Genomic DNA, 22,483 nt, shown 5'->3' on the forward strand with positions numbered 1-22,483 from the left:
CATGTCCGACATTAAATTAATTAGGGCTTGGGTCTGAAATATTCCACATTTCTTATCCTCCATTTAAGAGCCTTCCTCCTACAGACTGACATATTTCTACGATCTGCACAGAAGTAAGAAAGAGGTGAGGGCTATGACCAACCTGTAAGCTCAGCTGGAACTACAGCTCATATAGAGAAAGCCTCTGAATCAAAGGATCTGCTGCCCACACCCCATGTCTTCACAGAAGATAAACCAAGAACTAATATATATTTCCCTATATAATTTACAGCCACCCTTCAGTAAAAAGTACTAGTCTATTTCTTCATTTATGCACGTTTGCCTTTATTTGAATGGTAGAGCTATGACTCCCCTGTGCCTCCTGACTGCTGAGTTACTGGTCTGCATTTGTCAGAACATTCCAGTTTAACCTGATAGCGTGATTACACTTCTTGGAGGCATGGGGGTCATTTACTGCGTTATTAACTGCAGTTCAGTGCAAATGCTCTTTAAATAAAGCAAAAGGCAGTTAAATCACACATCGATGGGGTCACCCAGTGCTGGGAGGAGTCTCCTTTATTCCTGCTACATTGCCACCAATCTTAATGACCTTTCACCCACATACAATGTGCCATCTCTTTAGTCCGAGTCCTGTGCTTCTGCAACATACAGACTGTGCCTTTCAGGGGTAGGGACACACACACACACACGTAACTGTTTGGTTATCTGACTAAAGATGCTTACGCCAAATTTGAAATGATTCATTGCATATCACAGTGATGTATAATGATAGACCAAAAATGTGCAACGTTCAGTATCAAAACCTCACATACACCAAAGGACGTTTTCCACGTGTCTTTCTTGCATTGTGGGAAACGTGGGGATCAGATTAGGGAGGTACTCTCCGAGTCAGCAGTGATTTATCTCCCTGTGACGCTCACGTTGGTAATAGTGGCATAGGAGCTCAAGCAGCTGAACCATGTGTCGTTTTTGGCTTTGATCCAGAGCAGTGGAAGCATTTTGTGCTCATGTCTGTGTAAAACGAACAGCAAGTAATAAATTAAAACTGCCTAACTATACTCTGTTATTATATACAGTGAGGTGTTCTATTGGTGCAAAACATTCAAACAAAAAAGCAATCCATTATGCCTCTGAATGAATTGTACACTAAACATATTTTATCCATTTTGATGCTTTTGTTTCATGGTTATTTCATTATATGCCAGGGTCAAGGTTCACCTATACCCAGCAGTAATGATTTTCCCCCACTGACACCATCCTCCCCAATAGCAACGGTCTGCCAGGTCACCCAAACCCTGCCGGACAGCCGTTAGGTAAATGTAATTTTGTGTTGGAGCGGTGCCTGGGATCGTAAGGTCAGTGGGTTCGGTTATGTAACAGGAGACATTCCCCTGCATGTGGTGCCACTGAGCACAGGCACTGAATTCTGGGACTGCTGCCAGCACGCCCAATCACCTGCTCTAGAGGACTATACGTCATCCGCCAAAATAAAAGTCCAGCGACTCCTTCCATGCAACAGTTGAAATATAAACTTTAATATGAAAATGTGCAAGCAGTTTACGTGGAGAACAGCGGTGGGAACAGCAGACCTACTGAACCTACTGAGCTTTTGTTGGGATGGTGGGGTCCTATAGATCTCTGGCTGTTACACGGTTGGCTGCCTGTGTGAACCACTGGCCTGTGTGAACCACAGCATGTAGATTCACACATGCGTGTCCAGGGCACAAGGTGCCGCATAGCTTCTGTTCACGAGAGCACGTGCAACATAGCTTCTGTTCACGAGAGCACGTGCAACATAGCTTCTGTTCACGAGAGCACGTGCAACATAGCTTCTGTTCACGAGAGCACGTGCAACATAGCTTCTGTTCACGAGAGCACGTGCAACATAGCTTCTGTTCACGAGAGCACGTGCAACATAGCTTCTGTTCACGAGAGCCTGTCCATCCTCTGGCTTCTACCATCCATGAGAGTTTCAGCTTATTTCATCCCATAATTCATAGCAAGGTGCTGTTTAGATTCAAAATCATTTTACATCGTAGCTGACCTTAAGGTGCAACAAGAAATACATAAAAAATAAACTTTAGATTTAATAGCTCATATGTGCTAACAAATTCTTAGAATGTGTGGAAATATGAAATTGTTTTTTAGCAATGGACCAAAAACAAAACCCCACAAACGTTGGAAAATGAAAGAAGAGGGGGAAAAACTAACAAGGACTTCTGAGAGATTACAACAGTAATAAAAAAAAACTCACAGCATGACATTGGAGATCACTGCTAGTAAATATTTGCTTGTGCATTAGTCTAACTCTCTAAAACCACAGCAAGGATGTTGTATTGTTTGTGTGTGCGCGCACGCATGTCTGCTGGTATGATGATAGCATAAGGAAAGAACACCCTTGTGGCCTTATGGTTGGGACACATGGAGAATCAAAGACAGTTTGTATAGCTTAAAAACCATTAAGTTAAAACATACAAAAAGAAGCTCTCGTTAGTCCCTGGACATATGGTCATAAAAGATGAGGCGCACGACGGTGTCAGGGGACCACTGGTTCTCCCTGGAGTTCATTCCCCCTCGCACGACCAACTATGGTCATAAAAGAACATAATATTCCATTCAAAAATTGTCCTCTCAGTCAATATTAATATAAATAATTCTATTCAAATTACTCATAATACAATAATTATGAGACAACTAAAAATATATATTTTGAAGGAATAAATATTTGGCGTTATAGAAGGTTGTAATGATTTGTCCGTGTGTGTTCATGAACTCCTATGATAAAGCAGCAGCACACAAGCTTCATTTTAAAGCTACTGTGAGTCCTCCTGCTCGAAAGGTTCTGGAGGTGCGTCTATGAGTTCAAACATGTCGTCAATGACCTGCCACAAGCAGCTGTCGAGGGGGAAGTCATTGTCCACTAGGTTGACCAGGAAGTAGTTGTCGTGGACATACTGTATGATCATTTGGGAAGGTGACTCTGCCTCGTACAGTTTCCCCCACTGTTCGATCCACAGAGCGAACGCCTCGTCCTGGGGGGCGAGGGGGGAAAATGAGGTTGTTATAAGCGATAAGCCCAAGCTCACGCGACTATCCCGTAAAAGAATCGCGACACCAACAAGCAACCTGTTCTGACCGGTTAAGCAGTAAAGATAAGTCATCTGATAAGAGATCATCTGATAAGTTATGACCAAAGCATTTATCCTAATAAAGTACATTCAAATCTACATAAGAGGTAAAGTCTATATATAAATGTGTTGGGCTCTTCTTACCTTCCAGTACATAAAGCTAACTGGATCCACCACGGTTGGCTGGATAATTTCTCTGCCTGGGAAGATCCCCCAGGTTACAGCGTTGGGCTGCATGTCTGTTGCGTTTGTGATATTCTTGCCCTGTCGTGTAAGGAACATGGTCACACAAGGGGCTCAGGCCTTATGTGAGTGAACACGCCTTGTATCTGGACATGAGTGGACGCAACAGGCGCATTTTACCTTCACGTTGACAATGTGGTAGTTCACGCGCGGTTCGTATTTCTTCAGCACTTTAAGAAGTGCGCTTACATTTTCACTTGAGGTGAAAAATTCCAAGTATGCCTAAAAATTTAAAAATAAAATATTTTTGTATATATAGTTTATTTTTTTTGGCTGAAGATCTTCCAAATCTTCCAAAGCTAATTAGAATGTCTTTAATCGTTACTCTAGGTTCAATTTCCCAGAATTACTGCACTCCAACAACAAATGAGAAATTCCACACATCCTAATTATCTTATTCCTTGTTATTGTTTATAACGTTATGATGGCCATCAGGCAAAGTTGCAGACAGAGAAGCATCAGGCCAATAGTTCTCAATATAGAAAAAGAAAAAAAAAAGCTTCCAAAAAAAATCCTTCCAACCTTTTGGAACACGTATCCACCTGGCGGCCCCCAGCCCACGACGGGGTCAGAAGAAGGTTTGCCATTGACGTTGGGCTGGGAGTTGATGGTCAGGACACCTCTACGATTCACCTTCTCCAGCGTCTCCTTCAGCATGTTCGTCTCTGGAGCCAGGGGGTCATCGTTCCATGGCAGGCACATCACCTGCAGTGAGGTTACGCACAGATATTGTGCTGCATTTGAATTACCGTATTTTCTGGACGATAGAGCGCACCTCAATATAAGCCGCACCGGGCTAAAAGCCGCATATATCTACTGAACTGAATACATTTAACTGAACCGAAAGGTGCCTGTAGCATTTTATGTGCGACAGATTTGGCTTTCAGATGATGATGTGCCCAATTCCGACTCCCCTCGTTTATCCGCGCATAAAGACGCTACAGATTATATTGTCGATGTATGTTTCTATGCATAAATAAGAGGTAGACTTTAATTATCCATCACAGCAAACAGCACGGCATTATCTACGTCCAAAGCCACACTGGCTCAAGGGTGTTAATCATTTTAAATAAAATACACACTGGCTATACCAAAGTTCACCTCTGACCACGACTTCGCAGTATTACAGCAGTATTATGTCTAAATATCTAGTTAGGACAAAACTAGAGTGCTCAATGAACTAATTTATAATCACTGTAACTCCCAAATATCATCTGTAGCATATTTATGCGTGTGTAAACGAGGGGAGTCTGATTCTGCTGGGGAGTCGGAATTTGGCACAACACAATTCTTCATCATGCCTGCTGCTTGCATGTCCTAAATGAAAATGAGCACTTTTATCTTTGATTTACAACTTTGACCTACCACCTGATTAACTGTCTGCTCCGCCCCTGACGGGTGAAGAAAAATCTACAGAAAAGCCGCAACTCTTTATAAGCCACATGGTTCAAATCGTGGGGAAAAAAGTAGCGGCTTATAGTCCGGAAAATACGGTGCATTTATATATTAGCTTATGCAACACCTGCAATGTCTGAGAAAATATATGTGACCTATTAACACTTCTGCCTGTATATAAAGTTTCACCACACTAGGAGCATATCTTATTATTTGATCACATGGCTCATGAGTTGATGGGTTGATGAGACTCCATTTCTGTGGAATGTATGTTTGAAAAAGTCTGGGATCTGTGCAGATCTACCTTGTGTCCGTGCTGGTTGGGCTGTGATGTGATATAGTTGGTGAAGACTTCATACACGCTCTGCTCACTCATTAGCTCCTCTCCCCACATCTTCAGCAGGGCTTCTTTTGGAGACTTGCTCTTCAGGTAGAACAGGTAGTAATCAGTCAGCTCTCCAAAGGCAGGAGAAGACGAGTTACCCCTGGCAGAAGTGCAAACAGTGCAGTTCAGAATATATGCAAATACAAATAAATAAATAAAAATAGAAACATTTGAATGAATATTTCAAATCCAGCATGCTGCTGTACAGACCAAAAACACTGAAGTAAACGTGCAAAGTTATTTTTACAAACTCTTATTTCAAATGAACTGAACGTGTTTTAATAATGAAAATAAGAAGACATTTAGGAACACTTAGGATTTTGGAACTAAAAGCTCATTTGAATAAGCCAAGTACCATCTTCCATTGGGGAAATCGTCCCAGTCCTGAGTCCTGTAGATGTAGCTTTTAGGCCTTGAGGCCCAGAAGATCGGTCTGACGTCCTCCACCTTCCGTTTGGGATTAGCACTGATGGCCCAGGGCAAAGGTCGCCTTTGGAGAACATCATCGCACGGTCAATAAGACACGCGGTCGTCAACAAGTCAAAGCTAGACCGGAGCCACGAGAAGCATGTGCAGAACTAATGTAGGGCTCTGGCCCGCTCACCTGGGGTCCTCCGCCCACAAGCCCAGCTGCCGAAGCACCTCCGTGGTGGCCACCTCCCTGTTGAGGGTGTAAAAGTGGAGGCCGGGCACGTCCCCGCTAGCCAGCAGCACTTTGCACATCTCCACCGCATGCTGTACGCCGAAATTGCGGATGGCGGCATCGTTGTCCTTGATGGGCTCGATCACGCGCATTATCTCCTCCGGCACCTCCAGCTTGGACAGCTTGACCAGCTGTCGCAGGGAATGGTAACCCTGTGGATGGAGATGGCGAGATCTTTATCCACATAAAGGATTGTAGAATACCACTTCACATCACACTATGTAAAACAGGACTTGGCAATTTCAGTACTGTTCATGGTTGTCTATTGCTAAATTATTTGAATCACCATAAATCAGCATGTTTTATGTTTAATAAGCAAGTTATACAAATTCTGCTTATATAATAGGTTGCTTAAGTTGTATTCGGCTGCATAATCTTAAAATGCTTTGCCAAATTTTAATGAAAACATTTAAGTTGAATAAAACAGTTTTAACCAGTTGTTGCCTTTTTTACAAATACGATTTTTATTTACGACTTTTGTGTAATTTTTGTAGCTTTCATCCAAGCTTTCTTGTTTGCAGCCACATATTTGAAAGGTAACGCTGCTTTAGATGTAGGTTACAGTGTAAAATTTAATACAACAAAGAATACAGCAGGGATGGATCTCAGTATTGTGTGCATGGTCAGTAGAGAAACTATTAAGCAGGAAATTCCATTACACTAGAACTGGAAATTAATTAATGCAATGACTTGCAAACTAGCAAAACAGGTACTTCTACAGGTTGGTTTTATGACCATATCTCTCGCCAAACAGTGTTATGGAGTGACTGCTTAACTTGTATTCAAAGGCAGGACTTTTATTCGAATGACTGTACTCATAAGTACCTGCAGGGGGAAGATCCCAGGCAGAATGGGGCAAGTGATGCCGATGGCACGGCAGTCCTTGACAAACGTGAGGAAGGTCTCTGCTCTGAAGAAGAGCTGCGTGATGATGAAGTCCGCACCCGCGTCCACCTTCTCCTTCAGGTGCATCAGGTCCTCTTCATACCTCTCAGCCTCCGGGTGTCCCGTGGGGTACCCTGTCAGCACAGAGAACAGGGAGTTGTGGGTAAAAAAAAATAAAAAATCAAAGTCAAAATGAATAACTCAGAAGAAACAACTGGCAAACAGGTTAGTTGTTCCCGAACGCCTACCAGCGACACAGATGTCAAAGTAATGATCAAATTCACTACGGATGTGTTTGACCAGGTCAACAGCATAATTGAATCCGCCCTCTTCTTCTTCCCAGTCTGCTCCTACGGGATCTGTACAGACGAGGGTTTTTTTAGCTTACATTACAATTTCTTCTCATTTACATGTGTCAGAATGTGATATAAAAACATATTAACCATGCTCTAATTCATACATATTAGAATTTACCAGTGAATATTTTGCTATTCGTTTCGTGACATCACTGACCATTACACTTACCTCCTCTTAGTGCCATGATGTTTTTCAAACCCAAGCGCTTGGCCTTGTTGAGGTGGTCTGTGATTTTCTCTTTCGTCTGTCTGCAGCAGGTGAGATGAAGAACGCTCTCCAGGCCGCAGTAATTCACTGCCGTACTAGCGATCATCATCGAGGAAGTTTCTTTGTCGGACCCCGGATCTCCTGCTGGATGCCAGGTTATATCAACGAAGAGAGGCCCGCCGGATCCCATACGGTCGAATCTAAAGTACACGAGCAAACATGAAACCGTTCCAGCAACAAGTGCAGCACTAAAAACATCAGCACCTCCCCGCTGCGAGAACTTGCCTGGATATTAAATTCACCGCTCCGTTGGTCGTGCGAGGGGGGAAGAACTCCAGGGAGAACCAGTGGTCCCCTGACTCCGTTCTGCGCCTCATCTTGTCCCGCAGCCTGTCGGTCCGGTCCTGGTCCGGCCCGGGGGTCGAACATCTCGAGCTTTCTTTGGAGCTCTCTCCGCTGTTGCTGGCCCCGCTCGACTCGCTCTTGCACGACTGGCAACACGTGTCCACCCTCTGGTTCACCATATTTCCTACGGACACAGGAGAACATCTAAATCTGACCCCGTCGTATTTAGATTTGACTGTAATCGCAGCTCGGAACAACAAGACATTTACATTGTTACTATAAAAATAAGCAAATAGCTTTTCCGATAAATAGTACTGACAGTAACACAAGTATGACTATAACATAAATACGCACATGAAAGATTAGATATTAACTCTTGCAACGTGGATCTAGATACATCTGTAGACCACAATGAAAATTTTTTCCTAGCTAGTTACTTTGTAAATGATCAAATGTTAATCAAAAAGATTAACTAGCTAACGTTACTGTAAAGAAACAATTCTCTATAGAAAGGCATACATCTTATTTAAGTTAACGTTATATCTGAGAGAAGTGAGTAGAAGTTCTGTAGGATCAGCCCATGTGGACGTGAAACGTCTCGCACGTTTGCAGCAGCTTGTCCAACTGGTAGCGCTCTGTGTTCGTGAATCAGGCAGCTGGCTCAAAAGCGACCAAGCGGAAACAAAGTAGAAGTCATTCTTATTTACCTCGCCTAGATATTCCGGATGTCCCCCCAAATAGTGAACGTGAATCCTATACTCAACAGACCCAACATCCAACGAACGCTACACGAAATCAAGACGGGATATATGAGCCAAAAAAAAAACCTCATCGCTGTTGTGGTGGGGCGGGGCTTAGCCTCACAGACCACGCCTCCACTGGGGGAACGTTCAACTACACGGAGCTTTGTGGCATTTCAACCCGGTGTAGTTTATAAATCAATCAGTGAAACGCAAAAACATATTTGTCTTTGTTTTATGTACGCGTGTCATTCATTTAAAATGTAATATACAGGTGGCTGTCCTTAGTTTTATCATGGTTATGTTACGAACGATGGATACATTTCATTAGGGAGTTGTGCATGAACGTAACGTTTTGGTAATTTGTTCTGATTCAGTGTTATTAGTGATTTTGTTGTTGGTCGGTGGGGTTTTGGTCTGTTTTGTACATGCAAAAGAGTAATTCTGCGCAAAACATGCGCGTTTGCGACTCGCTTGATGTCCGTCACGTGACGTGAGCGGAAAGGCCGTCCGTGCGCTGCTGAAGATGGCGTGTTGTGGGAGCTGTTTGCGCTGTCAGTGCTGCTGCAGAGATGAAGAAACCAGAACTCCGGAGGAACTGGTATTATATCTATGTATCTCTCCGTTCCTGACATCCAGTGTTAATGTGCGCGTCTGAAGGTTTTTATCAGCATGGTTGCTATATGTGGTTAGAGAACATGTTTTGCCTGCTGCTAGAACAGCTCCCCACTGAAGCTCCGCCCACTGATGTTGTAGCTGCTTCATGTAACGTTGACAAATGACTTTCTTGTAGTTTTGTAAATGGTATCAAATATCTATTTCTGTCTAATCAATGGGTTTGTTTGGCAAAAAGAGTACTTTTGTAAACGCCTCTGCAATCGTAGTTTGTAGATTGTAGTTCTTGAGTTTGCAGTTAGCTAGCTAGCTAAATTGTAATGAGTAATTTGTAATTGTTTATTAATTATTATTACAATAAAATAATAACGATCAAAAAAATAAATGTAACCAATTGCCGTTTCTAGTTTATTGAAACGTGGGCGATACACTTGCATTGGAGATAAAATAGAAAGTCTGCACTGTACATATTGAGGAGTTGAACCCTTTGTTAGGTTTGGATCTATAATTTGCCATCTGCACAGCTCACCACCACTCACTCACCAGATGTCACTTGCTCACAGGTCGATATATGGACAAATAGGAGTGCATCAGTTATCTTTTAAATTAAGAAATTCACAGTGTTATTGGTTAATATTTTAAACAAACCTTTTGTCAGACAATTCTAGGAGAGACCAGGGAGGATGAAGATGAAATACTACCAAGAAAAGACTATGAGGTGAGAGACAGACCAGACTAATATAAATGATACTAACTCATTATATTAGGACTGTAAGACTAGAGTTGAAAGTTTTGCTTTTCTTCACAGAGTTTGGATTATGACAGATGTATTAATGAGCCGTATGTGGAGGTGTTGGAGGGGCTGGACAATAAGGTGAAACCTCAAACCTCACATTTCACATTTCTGTGGTAACTGCTCTTTATCCAGTTATTATCCCATTTATAATTCCCTTTTGCTACTCTAGAAAGCCAAGAAGTATGAAGCTGTGAAGTGGATGTTGGTGTTTGCCATTGGAGTGTCCACAGGCCTGGTATGATCAGCACTCTTTCAAACTTGTGTGCTTTAACTGATCTGTTGTTTACAACTGATCTGTGCGCAGGAATGCATAGGTTTTATACTGGTACTTGACATGCAGTGATCTATTAGAAGTCTTAAAGTAAACTATAAGGTGCGTTTTAAACATCTTATTTCCAGACATCTTCTGTTTCTAGTGCAGTCAGTGCCCCTGCGTGTAAGTAAGGTCTTCTGCAGTTCCACAGGCAGTGGGGCTGCTCCAGGAGTTTGGTAATCTAAGCCTGTCACTGAGCCTTCAATAATCTTGAACCACTTGTTATACTTGTGAAAATATTGAAGTATGTGAATATGGTTTTTATTTAGGGGGTGTTAACACTGTAGCTGAAGACATGCAATACTTCTACTGCCATGTACAACTATTCTCAAGGCATAATTTCTGTCTTTTTAGACTGGTGTGTTTGTTGACTTCTTCGTGCACCTTTTCACTCAACTGAAGTTCAAGTTGGTCGGCACCTGTATCCTTTGTGGTGAAATTACATTGCGAGGAAGGCTTCTATTGAGATATTAGCTGCAATGTTTTACAGAAATAAGGTGTGTTGCACATTAACCGCGTTAACCACAGTTTTCCGTCTCAACGTCCTTAGCATGGTTTTCAGCTGTGGAAGACTGCAGTGAACATGGCTGCCTTGCCTTGTCATTACTTGAGCTTTTAGCTTTCAACATGGCGTTTGTGTTCATCGCCAGTGTGCTGGTTCTGGTTGAGGTAAGGTCTTCTTTTATGCTGACTACTGTGTGTGCTGCTTGCCAGCTCATATGACATGACTCTCTGATTGATTATTGATCACAATGTCAGCGTGATCTTGTTGAGCTGAGTGAGATCCAGTAGAGAAGAGGGCCCAGCATTCTGTGTTGACTTCATGGACTTAAGTTTGCTCATGGCTTTCACACTCTGAAGTCCTCAGCAGCAGTATTGTCCTAGGCTGAAGATACTTTTAGTTTAAATTGGCTGCCAAAGAAAACCTTTGTCTGCACTGACCAGACACCCCATCTCACCCCCTAGCCTGTGTCGGGTGGATCAGGCATACCGGAGATCAAAAGCTACCTGAATGGGGTGAAAATCCCTGGAATCGTGCGTCTCCGCACTTTCGTCTGCAAAGCCGTCGGCGTCCTGTTCGCTGTCGCAGGAGGTAATTACTCACTGTCTTGCTGATGTCGGCTCATCTTATCACTACAGTTTATTGGAGGACGTGCGAGGAGCGCTCGTGTGAGGTGTAGCTGTAAGAACGTTCTGTAGGTTGCTTCTCTCCACTGATGGAATGAACTGTACACTAGTACAGGCTGAGTGGATACTCTGTTTCAGGGCTTTTTGTGGGCAAAGAGGGACCCATGATTCACAGCGGAGCGATCATAGGAGCAGGACTGCCCCAGGTGCCAACAATCTACATCTACTGTAACAAAGACTCTATAGACCAGGAACAGCGCAAGAACTGCAAAGCTTATTCTCATATCAAATGTAAAGTACATTGTTGCTACTGCACAATGTCAGCTGCAGACTAAAGGAAGTTATGTTGACATTAGTGCTGATGTTATTCATATTTTAGGTAAATTGAAACATTCAAAAAAAATTATACAAACATTTTACGCAAACATTATACTGTGATCTTTGTTCAGTTTCAGAGCATAACCTTCAAGAAAATCCGCTTTCAGTTCCCGTATTTCCGAAGCGACAGGTAAGAGCTTCAGGATGTCTCCTGATCTCCTGCACCTTGTCCGTGTGGTAGCCTGTCTCACTGCGTCATTCTCCACCCCTAGAACATCTCCCCATCTACTCTAATCCTACCTTAGTATACGAACATGAAATGAGAATGGGTTTGGGGTAATAAATTCCGATTTTTTAAATGTATTTTTTGGCAAAGAAACATTCGACACTGAAGCAGAAACCATTAAGCCAGTGCTTTCCGATGTGACGACAGTTCTGAACATAGACAAAGCTTAGCTGTCCACGTCGCTTTGGGAAAACGTGTTCGTGCTGTGACTCGTCAGGGACAAGAGGGACTTCGTGTCGGCCGGAGCGGCGGCTGGGGTGGCAGCGGCCTTCGGCGCTCCCATCGGGGGGACGCTGTTCAGCCTGGAGGAGGGATCCTCCTTCTGGAACCAGGCTTTAACCTGGAAAGTGGTGAGGAGGTGGGCGGGGCAACACACCACCACTGCAGCCTGGTGATAGTGGAAACCGTGTCACCTGTAGAAAGTCTCCCTACTTCCTGGGTGACATTATGATTGTATATAGTAGCATATATTATAAACTCGTATTCAGGATTGCTGCTAGTGAGCCATAAACATGGAGTTTCCAGAACTGGTAAGAACTAATATCTGTGTTCTCTCTTTCTATTTTCCTGTGCACCAGCTGTTCTGTTCCATGTCTGCTACCTTCACGCTCAACTTCTTCCGCTCGGGAATCAACTACAACAAGTGGGGCTCCTTCCAGTTGCCCGGCTTACTCAACTTCGGCGAGTTTAAGGTGAAACGTCTGTGGGGTTTGTGCCGAGATGGCTCCATCCCGAGCGAACGTCTCCGGGCCGCTGAGACATCTCCGGTTACATCGATCGTTCGATCGTTCGCTCGTTGCTACGTTCTCTGATCCGTCAGTGTTGGTCTCGCCCCTGTGTAATCCTGCAGTGTCAGGACGGGGATAAACAGTGCCACCTGTGGACGGCCGTGGACCTGGCCTTCTTCGTGCTCATGGGCCTGGTGGGAGGACTGCTCGGTGCCTTCTTTAACTGCGTCAACAAGCGCCTCGCCAAGTATCGCATGCGCAACGTCCACCCCAAAGCCAAGTTCATCAGGTAGACGGAGTCCGGACCACCAGGCCGCCGTTTCCATCTCCGTCATTACGCTGTCTTACATTTCGGTGTCTGATCTCCCAGATTCGAGCAATGAAAATTGGCATAGCCGAAAATGACCACAGAGGAAAGTAAGGCTGATGTGAATGAAGACCTCTCTCTGTGTTATTTGGCAGGGTGTTGGAGAGTCTGCTGGTCTGCATGGTTACGACGGTGGTGGTTTTCATGGCCTCCATGACTCTGGGAGAGTGCAGGGATTTGGCGCCCCCTGCAGCCAACAACACAACTGCCCCGGTTAGTTTAAGTCCCTAGAGAGGAAGAAACTCTCCTCTCCCTCACAGTCTGGTTGTTGTTTTTTTTTATGCTTCTGTTTCGAGTGCTTTTATAACTGCCATTTTCAGAATAACTTGCATGAGCTGGGTGAACTGTGACCTTTGCTCTTTGCTTTGTATGGTCTCACTATTGCATGTCAAGCTGATGCACTGTGTAATCTCTATTAATGTGCCTTGAACTGGAAATGCTGTGCTGGTTAATTAATGTGCTTGTCCCAGTATGGGTTTGTAAACAGTGTTCTTGTGTTTTTTTAGGTGCTGGAAAGTGAAGACGTGAACTCTACCATCCGACGTTTCTTTTGCGCCAATAAAACCTACAACGATATGGCTACCCTGTTCTTCAACCCTCAGGAGATAGCCATACATCAACTCTTCCACCAGGATGGTGAGGAAGATGCACACACACAGACGCTCGCACACACACACAAGCTTCAGGTGAGAGTGTGACAGATTAACGCTGGTGGTGACAAAGTTCAAAGTGCAAAGTTCACAAGCTCTGTACTCCCACCTACAGAGACATGCTGCAGTGTCGGCCGGTCAAACCCCAGCCCTCATCTGTGTCTTCAGATTCAGTACAGCTGTCTGCCTCTGTGATTTGTTATTACAACTTCTCCTCCTTCTTCCTCTCTCTCCCCCTCTCTCTGTTCTTCTCTCTCACTCTTTCCCCCTCTCTGTCCTTCTCTCTCTCTCCCTCAAGCCACGTTTAGCCCGGTCACGCTCTCTCTCTTTTTCGTCCTCTACTTCCTGCTGAGCTGCTGGACCTACGGTGTCTCCGTCCCCAGTGGTCTTTTTGTACCCTCTCTGCTATGCGGGGCGTCTCTGGGACGCCTGGTGGCCAACGTCCTCAAAATGTACGATGACACAATCGCACGTTTGAATATACACACTTGCGGTGTATCGATTGCTTATGGCATTTTCAACCACTCAGGATTTGTGTAATAGTACCTTTGAGAAATACGGCCTGTGAGGTCGTTGGGTTTATCTAAATGACATCAGTCTGTCTATCGTATGTTTTATGATACGTATGTCACAAGAACAAATATGGGCCAGTGACCGCCTTTTCAGTCCCGTCGAGACCAACGATAACTGACTGGCTGTGTGTTAATGACTGTTAGCAGCCTTTGATAGTTGCGGATATACTGTACCTATTGACCTTGAGAAACTGCACACACCTGCCCTGTTGTATCGAGATAAATTCTGAAATGTTTATTAAGGTGAATTAGGAGTGTAATTTCACTCATCCCCTCAGTGTTTAGATTTCAGTTTGACTGATGCTTCTGTTTTCATTTTGAGTTTTATGTGAGAAAAGGAAGTCCTTTCTTTCCTTGCTGCTGTTCTGAGTGTCGTAACTTCTTTCAAACATATGTCTTGTGCTTTAGAAATCTGGGCATGCATATATATTCAGGGACATTCGCTCTGATTGGTGCAGCAGCCTTTCTGGGGGGCGTGGTCCGCATGACCATCAGCCTGACTGTAATTCTTATTGAATCGACCAATGAGATCACCTATGGGCTTCCCATCATGATCACACTAATGGTAAGAATGTAGTCAGCATTTTTTTACACAAACCAAGATGTTCAATGTTGGTTACTGTCCTAAAGTGGAAACATTTACATTTATGACATTTGGCAGACGCCCTTATCCAGAGCGACTTACATTTTTATTTCATTTTATACAAGTGAGCAATTGAGGGTAAAGGGCCTTGCTCAGGGGCACCTCAGTCATGGCCTCAGGTCTGGGGATCGAACCCATGCCCCTTGGGTCACAAGACCAGTTAACTAACCGCCAGGCCATGACTGCCCCAGTCTGTTAATATGAAGAGATTCGGATTGTGAATACAAGAACACACAAAATTAGATTTATTACAGAATTGTGTGTCATTCAAAGAATATTGTATTTGTTTCACCTGCTTGTTGATGTCAGAGGAGGTTCTTGGGCTTCCTGCTCTAGTGTAGAGGTGCTAAATGCTGTGCTGTTTGACCAGGTGGCCAAGTGGACCGGGGACTTCTTTAATAAAGGCATCTACGACATTCATATTCACCTGAGAGGAGTACCGCTGCTGGAGTGGGAGACCGAAGTCGAAATGGACAAGTGGGAGAAACCATTTACCTCACGACACAAACTCTTTTCAGTTTTACTGCCCTCCTCTCATTTTAACTGTCTTATCCTTTTTTCTTCTCTCCTTCATCTTTTTCACCCACTCCTTTCCTCACGTTTGAAACCCCCTCCTCCCACGTGGGTCCGTCAGACTCACTGCCAGCGACATCATGGAGCCCAACCTCACGTACGTGTACCCTCACACGCGCGTCCAGTCTCTGGTCAGCATCCTGAGAACCACGGCGTACCACGCCTTCCCCGTCGTCACGGAGAACCGCGACAACGAGAAGGAGTTCATGAAGGGGAACATCCTGGTTAGCAACAACATCAGGTTCAAGGTAACGCCCACCTGCCCATTAGCACCAATCACACGGCAGAAGAGGCACATCGATCTAGATCTTCTAGTCTAAATTAGTTCTCATCTCATTCAGAGATCTTCAGAGATCCATCCGTGTAGTGTCTAGCCGGCAGCGTACATATTTACACCATTTATTCCAGAAGCAGAGGTCGAGGGTTGGTTTCTGACACTATGGCGTTTGTCCACTAGATGGCGCTAGCTCTCCCTTTCACACCAGCCACTAGTCATGTTTATGGTGGAAGGTTTGTCCCCAGCAGTCTCGCGTTCCACAGTGAGATGAAGGGACTGTAGGTCTGTCATCAAGTTTTAATGTTTTAGATGTCATAGGTTTCGTAATGTAATTTGTTGCATATAAAAACAACCCAAGGAAGTAATTTCATGTTTCACCTGTTGGCTGGTGGTGATGATGATGGTGGTAGTGGTGGTGGTGGTGATGGTGGTGGTGTTGGTGGGGGTGGGGGGTTGTTTCATGTCTGCGTGCTCTCAAACGGCGTCTCCCCACCAGAAAAGCAGCGTGCTGACGCGGGCGGGCGAGCAGCGACGGCGGTGCCAGTCCATGAAGTCGTACCCGTCCAGCGAACTGCGCAACGTGTGTGACGAGCGGGCGGCCGCGGAGCCCACCGACGAGGGCCAGGACATCCTGCAGCAGATGCTGGAGAGGAGGTGGGCGCTCACACAGGATGGAGGGAGGGAGGGAGGGATGTGAGCTGGCGATCGTGGTGTTCGTCTACGCGTCGTCTCGTGTCACAGAGAAACGCGTCTCCTGGTTTGGTAAATGGAGTTTTTGAATGGGGAGCTGTGGAAGTGCTAGTTAGTTACGTCTTTCTAAGGATGCCTCGGGTAATGTGGCGCTATTCGTAAATAGCTGAAGGAGAAACGGGCTGCGTAACTGTCGCGACAGTGACCTAAAGGCAAGTGCAAGACCTCTTAGTCTCTGAACTTGATTGGTTCTTTTCCGCATCGTCTCAGCTGATTGGTTCTACAGTCTCACGCCCATCAGAACCTCTGAGATTGGCAGGGCAGGTCATTCTTGGCGACCTTGTCAGCTCTGGCCGTCGGGGCCAATCTCCGCCTGAAGACTTTAGGTGCTCCGTAAGGCGGAGACATCGTAAAGTTAAAACTGTGCGAGCAGTACAGTTGTGCTTCTCCTCTCAGCCTGCGGTTTGGCGACATGTAAATCCAGTCTTAACAACTGCCATCGCCAGAATGAATTAGACCAAGTGCAACTTTCTTTCTGTACTCTGGTTTCAACTCCCAGGATCCTTAATGTATTCCCTTCTTCTCTTTGTTGAATGGTGAACATGAGCTACACCCCTGGGCAGAAAATGGGCCAGACCCATAATGGGCCAAATCCTAACATCAAAGCAAGGGGGTGTTGTTCCCCAGCAGTGTGGAACTTCCAATTTCTCACATCCATTAATTTCTCACATCCGCTGGTCCCAGGCACCCAAAGTTTAATGGAAATTTTTTTATCAGTGTACATGACGTGCATGGTGATGTCATACTAAAAAGCCACAGTGATGTAGGTTTTCTGTTTAACTGAACTGTGATTTGAGATTTTGATAAAGCAGCAGCTCAAATGCTGAAATCTGAAATTCTTTTTTGCGACATCTCAAACTACCAAATGCAAAATTGTTGATCAAAACACAAATGGCAGTGCCAAGCATGCGGATTTTGAAAATGTATAAATAAACCATAATATAAAAATACAACCTCTACTATTCTACTACAGACACAGAAATACATTCACGTACATTTATACTTTTTAAATTAGTTGTATTTACATAATCCTGACAGTAGGGGGTGCTGGAGGACCCTCAGCGCCCCAACTTTGCATAGCCCTGTCAAGACAGGAGGCTTTGGAGCAGGGGTTGATCCAGAATGAAAACTATTTTTAAATGTTTTTTTTTTTAAGAATTTTTTTTGTAAATAGAAAAAGAAGAAAAAAAAACAGATAAAGGACTGAAATGGAAAGAAAATGAAAATGGTTCTTGAGATGGAAATTGCAGTTGTTGCAGGAGGTTAAGCTGAGGTGTCCCTGTGTTGTGGCGGGCCCGGAGCAGGCACGCGCCCTACCCGAACCTGTACCCGGACCAGTCCCCCAGCGAGGAGTGGAGCATGGAGCAGAGGTTCCGCCCCCTCACCTTCCACGGACTCATCCTTCGCTCGCAGCTCGTCAACCTGCTGATGCGGGGGGTGTGCTACGCTGAGAATCAGTCGGTGAGTGCTCACACTCTCACCTTTGACCTGCTCACCTTTGCCCTTACCTGGACTCTCTGTAAAGCCGATTTCTGTTCATCTCTACGTACAACCTCGGACACCATAATCACAGTCACCGTAAACATAAGCATGTGCTCCATAAAGTTAATTTTATATTTTTGATCATCATATTGACCAAGACGATCATGCTAGGCAGGTGTCCTCACCACAGAGTTCACCATAAACACCACAACCACGATCCCCTTAAAGTTAGCTCTGTTCACCAAGTCAGTAAGCTTAATATTAACCATGGAGTTCATCTGCTCACTATATATCCATATGCACTGTGCATATAGAGATATTATAGCAACAAACTGCAGTACTCCTAGTGAATCGTATGCACTTAACGCGATTTCAGTTCAAAGCTGTTAGAATATCAAGGCATTACATAACCTCTTAAGCAGTAGTGGTGATTGAAGGTCAGTGGTGAGCTGGATCACGCCAGATAGGGACGTTGTGCAGACCTCCGAGTGAACGTTCAACCAAGCCCATTGTTTTGGTTTCTCCTGACTGCTCCCTCTGTTCGTGTATTCATTCACTTTGAACAGGATATCTTTATTTGAATGACCAGGGCTATAAACGTCTGCATCAGTTGTTTGGCCGCCGTCCAATAAAGTTTTCTCCAGGCTAATAAAATGTTGCTTCCTCTCTCTCTCTCTCTCTCTCTCTCTCTCTCTCTCCACATTCTTTCTCCACCTCGTTCGCCCGACGCGGTGCCCTGCAGAGCGCGTCTCAGCCGCGGCTCTCGTACGGCGAGATGACGGAGGACTACCCGCGCTTCCCTGACATCCACGACCTGGACCTGGCTCTGCTCAACCCCCGCATGATCGTGGTGCGTTCAGAGTCATGCTCGTCCTGCAGCTGTGTTAATTGGTCACTGATTTGGCTATCAATTAGTGCTTGTGTGCGCTCGCTATGAAACGAGACCTGCACTAATGACATGGTGTTCGCCGAACTCTCAGACCTAATTAGCCTAATTATTTCTGCGCAAACACCCCCCACACCCCCCGTGTTCCCCATGTCTGTCTGTGTGCTGCGGCAGGACGTGACCCCGTATATGAACCCGAGCCCGTACACGGTGTCTCCGAACACGCACGTCTCACAGGTCTTCAACCTATTCAGGACCATGGGCCTACGCCACCTGCCAGTGGTCAACGCCGTCGGAGAGGTGCGTTGAATCAGGCAGGGGCATAGAGTGTGTTTTGAAGTTCAGTTTGGGAAGGGTGGCCCAAAGATCTAAAGAGGACACGGTGTATCTGACCCCAAGATACTCCTGTTGTCCTGATCAGGTGGCCCGTGGAAGTTTTCCTTTAGTTTGAGCAGAGATAGCATGTAAAAAGTGTCTTGGTGTAATGGCAGGAAATGTATGACCATAACTAAATACATCATATAAAAGCCTTAAAGGTTCTCTAGAAGTAGAGCTTTCCTATAGTGTTCTGTGTGTCCTGTGCTCATGTGGGAGGGTGATGCGTTCTCCATGTGTTCTTAGATTGTAGGCATAATCACAAGACATAATCTGACCCACGAGTTTCTGATGACCAAGCTACGCCAGCACTACATCACCATCTGAGGGGAGAGCTCGGGCCGACAGGCGGCCCCACCCGCTGCACCTCAGCGGGGGTCGGCCAGACCTCGCCCAAACCCGCACCAGACCACCAACCGGTGGGCCGGGCCGCCAGCATGGCCTCCCCTTACAGCCAGCCCTGACCACTTCGTGGACCACTAGTGCTTGGTACTTAGTCCAAACTGACAGGCACACACACACACACCTACCTACATGCATATATGCAAGCATTTCCCCATACCTCAAAGGAATTTAAAATCTGTTTCTTTGTTTTGAACCAAAACCAATCAGTCTGTAGTTTGAACAGTATCCTGCCTTGTTTTATCGACCTCATTGTAGCACTTTTATTTGACATTGAGAATTTTTTGTTGCCAGTTCTGTTTTTTTATTTTTATTTTTTATTTTTAAATCAATATGCTTTTGCACTAAATCTGCCTTTTAGAATCACTGAGTGAACCTGGACTGATGACTAGAATCATTTCAGAAAGACCGAAACACCTGAAATAGTTTAATAAAAGGCTCGTTACTTCACAGCATCTTCATAGACACAAGAGAAACAAAGTCTAGATGGGTACCCTGTCGTCTGGGAGACCCGCCAGGGTACAGAGTGTGGTCCCATCTGTAATCAAGCACGCTTTATTAAACTCCTCATGTCCTTATGAGCAGCTGAATATTAAGAGCCAGGTGTGTTGGATTAGCATCCACACTGAACTCTCCTGACCAGAGGCCTGTAGTGGCGGGACGTCCCTCGGTACGGAATAGAAGGTGGTATTACTTCAGGAATCGCATTTCTTTGGGTGAATTATTGCACTGTGCGCGTCGTTCTTCTCTTGGGGTCCACGCCGGGTTCTTGGCGAGGGAAGAACGCAGAGAGAAACCCAGATGAACCTTCTCGGGCTGCACCTGCCCCCATGAGCAGAACCAACCTCCAAAGCGCAGGTCATTAATGACATTTCTAATACTGTGATCCAACGGTAAACTACCCATTTACGCAAGAGCATGGTCCTGCAAATGTAATCAGCTGTTAATATGATGGCCATATGATGTTTTGTTCTGGTTTGCATTAATGTACTGTGATGCAGCTGTAATGTACATGGTATTGGACTTATGGTATCATGATGGTTGCACTTGTTTATACACTAAGCATTCCTTATTTTTGTTAAATTCTTTTGAGTATGTGGATTTATTTAAGATTTAAGTTACAGTTTTTCAAGTATATGCTAATTAACTAATGACTTTTATTGAATGAATTGTAAAATGAATTTTAAAAGGACAGTGTTATAATTTTGGCGTTGCAAGAACGTGAGCATTTATTGAAAGTATTATTTGATGTAGCCAATGTTTTTTTAAGTATGTTTTTAAATGTACCTGTATGCTACAGAATCACTTTCTAGTCAAAGGTTCTCTGAATCATAAAGTACCCAAAACTGAGGTTAAAAACAAAATGAATCTCCTATTCTTCTGTTTTCAAGATCTTCATGAATATTTCACGTTGCGATGTAAACCTCATGGGAGCTTGCTGTGTTGGGCCATACTATCCTAATCTCTGGGAGTCCATAACATTTTGAAATGAATTGTCCATTTTATTCATTTTTGGGGTTCCAAAGCCTTTTCTGAGCTTAGATACCTAGTTGCTGTATATGCCAGTCTATATGAAACTGAGCAGATCTGATCGACCTTCGATCAGCACAGTTTGCTGAAACGGCAAATTTATTCCTTTGTTTCTAGACGAGCAGGAAAAACAAGTAATGTTGGTAAAGGGTAGAGGTATAACTTTCTTTAAAAGTTAATTACTTGAAAGTCATGTCTCGAAATGAGCTAATACTCTTGGATACATTGCATCAGCTTGTGGGAGACCCTCGCTGCTTGAACTGAAATTCAGTTGAACAGACACCCTGTTCGGTATTATCCATGTAAACTTGATGAGATGATGACATCTTTTGTCAGCAGATGGTCAGCGGGTGGAGATGGCCAGAGCTCAGGCCACTACAGTTCTCGCGGTGTACTTGTTATGTTCAAACTTTTGCAAATACTGTTGAGGTTTAGGCCTCTGGTCATCCTGGCCCAGGTTTACATGCGATACACTCGCATTGAGACTGATGCAAAGCTCACTCTCCTGTGCCTTTTACTTCAAATAAACACTACGACGAGCTTCGTAACTAAGAAACGACTTGGTTATTTGTTGTTTAAAACCACTTTCAGTTTATTTACTTTTATTCAATTCCAAACGTTTTGTTAAGTGGAAACTTTGTTTATTGAGGTGTCCGTGCAGTGGATCATGGTGGGCCTAGATCCATTTCTGCTGCAGTCGGCTGGTGATGCCTGCCACTCTGGGCTTTCCTGAACCCTACTGAGAAACCACCAAACTGCCGTTCATTAGCTCTCCAACGTTTCCTATGCCTTCCATACAGGCGTGGCGCCAGCAGGGGGCAGCAGTCATCACGGCGCTCCTTGACAGACCCTGACGTCTTGGCGCGCATCGGTTTTGGACGCAAATGTCGCGTTGGGGTTTAGGCTGGCATGCTTTGGCGGTCCCTTTTCGAGGCAAGAACAACAAGAACGCACCTGGCCTCGGTTCTGCACGTCTCATTTGAGCCGTTACGTCAGATTAAAAATATTTGCCCTCTGATTTCAATGGGGCGGATGTAATTGCCCTGGACGTCTGAGTAGGGGGGCGTAATTGATATAGAGAAACCTGATTGGACAGGGGAGATGAAACGCCAAGTAAATTGATCTAATTTGCTTGGGCCGTCACCATCTATTCAAGCAAAGAGTATGTCGGTGTGCAAGATGCAGATTCACATGATTACGCGGAAGAAAATAATCCCCCAGATAACGACAGGCGTTTATTTGCAGCAGACTCGTGAGAAACGAGCAGGTTTTTAACTGTGAAAATAAAAAGCCGCCGCAAATATAAGTAATGTTAGCAGCAAATCTGTTTTGATTTCATTGCCTAGTACTTGCATACTGAGAAATGTGCACTTTAACTGTGTCTTTAGCTGTTGTTCCATAGGC

General features: G+C 44.7%; 2 protein-coding genes across 3 annotated transcripts; one reads left to right on the plus strand and one right to left on the minus strand.

The window, feature by feature from the left end:
• Nucleotides 1-1,511: 1,511 nt before the first annotated feature.
• On the minus strand, nt 1,512-8,506 carry mthfr (methylenetetrahydrofolate reductase (NAD(P)H)). Of its 2 annotated transcripts, none has more exons than XM_076988953.1 (12): nt 8,356-8,506; nt 7,589-7,832; nt 7,265-7,503; nt 6,988-7,098; nt 6,680-6,873; nt 5,756-6,006; nt 5,507-5,641; nt 5,071-5,251; nt 3,894-4,076; nt 3,492-3,593; nt 3,273-3,392; nt 1,512-3,032 (listed from the first exon to the last, which is right to left on the minus strand). In XM_076988953.1, exons 2-12 carry the CDS (start codon nt 7,825-7,827, stop codon nt 2,814-2,816), a joined length of 1,974 nt encoding a protein of 657 aa, XP_076845068.1. In that variant the 5' UTR covers nt 7,828-7,832; nt 8,356-8,506; the 3' UTR covers nt 1,512-2,813. The 2 variants fall into 2 exon arrangements, with proteins under 2 accessions (XP_076845068.1, XP_076845069.1); XM_076988954.1 differs by lacking the exon at nt 8,356-8,506 and adding an exon at nt 8,168-8,316.
• A 71-nt stretch (nt 8,507-8,577) lies between these two features.
• On the plus strand, nt 8,578-21,628 carry clcn6 (chloride channel 6). Its single transcript, XM_076988952.1, has 23 exons — nt 8,578-8,989; nt 9,662-9,721; nt 9,812-9,877; nt 9,969-10,034; nt 10,467-10,533; nt 10,675-10,781; nt 11,079-11,205; nt 11,379-11,446; nt 11,690-11,748; nt 12,062-12,194; nt 12,423-12,536; nt 12,695-12,861; nt 13,035-13,152; nt 13,446-13,575; nt 13,888-14,041; nt 14,570-14,726; nt 15,175-15,281; nt 15,439-15,625; nt 16,151-16,308; nt 17,709-17,865; nt 18,629-18,736; nt 18,947-19,072; nt 19,394-21,628. The coding sequence occupies exons 1-23, from the start codon at nt 8,915-8,917 to the stop codon at nt 19,472-19,474; spliced, it is 2,592 nt and encodes an 863-aa protein (XP_076845067.1). The 5' UTR covers nt 8,578-8,914; the 3' UTR covers nt 19,475-21,628.
• Nucleotides 21,629-22,483: the final 855 nt, after the last annotated feature.

This window comes from Brachyhypopomus gauderio, unplaced genomic scaffold (assembly GCF_052324685.1).
Source record: "Brachyhypopomus gauderio isolate BG-103 unplaced genomic scaffold, BGAUD_0.2 sc65, whole genome shotgun sequence".
NCBI lineage: Eukaryota > Metazoa > Chordata > Actinopteri > Gymnotiformes > Hypopomidae > Brachyhypopomus > Brachyhypopomus gauderio.

What these genes read in the sequence shown, in the direction of transcription:
- mthfr (XM_076988953.1), bottom strand. Translation starts at nt 7,827, where the DNA reads ATGGTGAACCAGAGGGTGGACACGTGTTGCCAGTCGTGCAAGAGCGAG. An exon ending in GTGGATACGTGTTCCAAAAG is followed by an intron (nt 3,594 to 3,893) that starts GTTGGAAGGATT and finishes TTAAATTTTTAG; the next exon opens with GCATACTTGGAATTTTTCAC. An exon ending in TTAGCTTTATGTACTGGAAG is followed by an intron (nt 3,033 to 3,272) that starts GTAAGAAGAGCC and finishes CTCGCCCCCCAG; the next exon opens with GACGAGGCGTTCGCTCTGTG.
- clcn6 (XM_076988952.1), top strand. Translation starts at nt 8,915, where the DNA reads ATGGCGTGTTGTGGGAGCTGTTTGCGCTGTCAGTGCTGCTGCAGAGAT. An exon ending in GTGTGCTGGTTCTGGTTGAG is followed by an intron (nt 10,782 to 11,078) that starts GTAAGGTCTTCT and finishes CTCACCCCCTAG; the next exon opens with CCTGTGTCGGGTGGATCAGG. An exon ending in GTGGCCAACGTCCTCAAAAT is followed by an intron (nt 14,042 to 14,569) that starts GTACGATGACAC and finishes CTTGTGCTTTAG; the next exon opens with AAATCTGGGCATGCATATAT.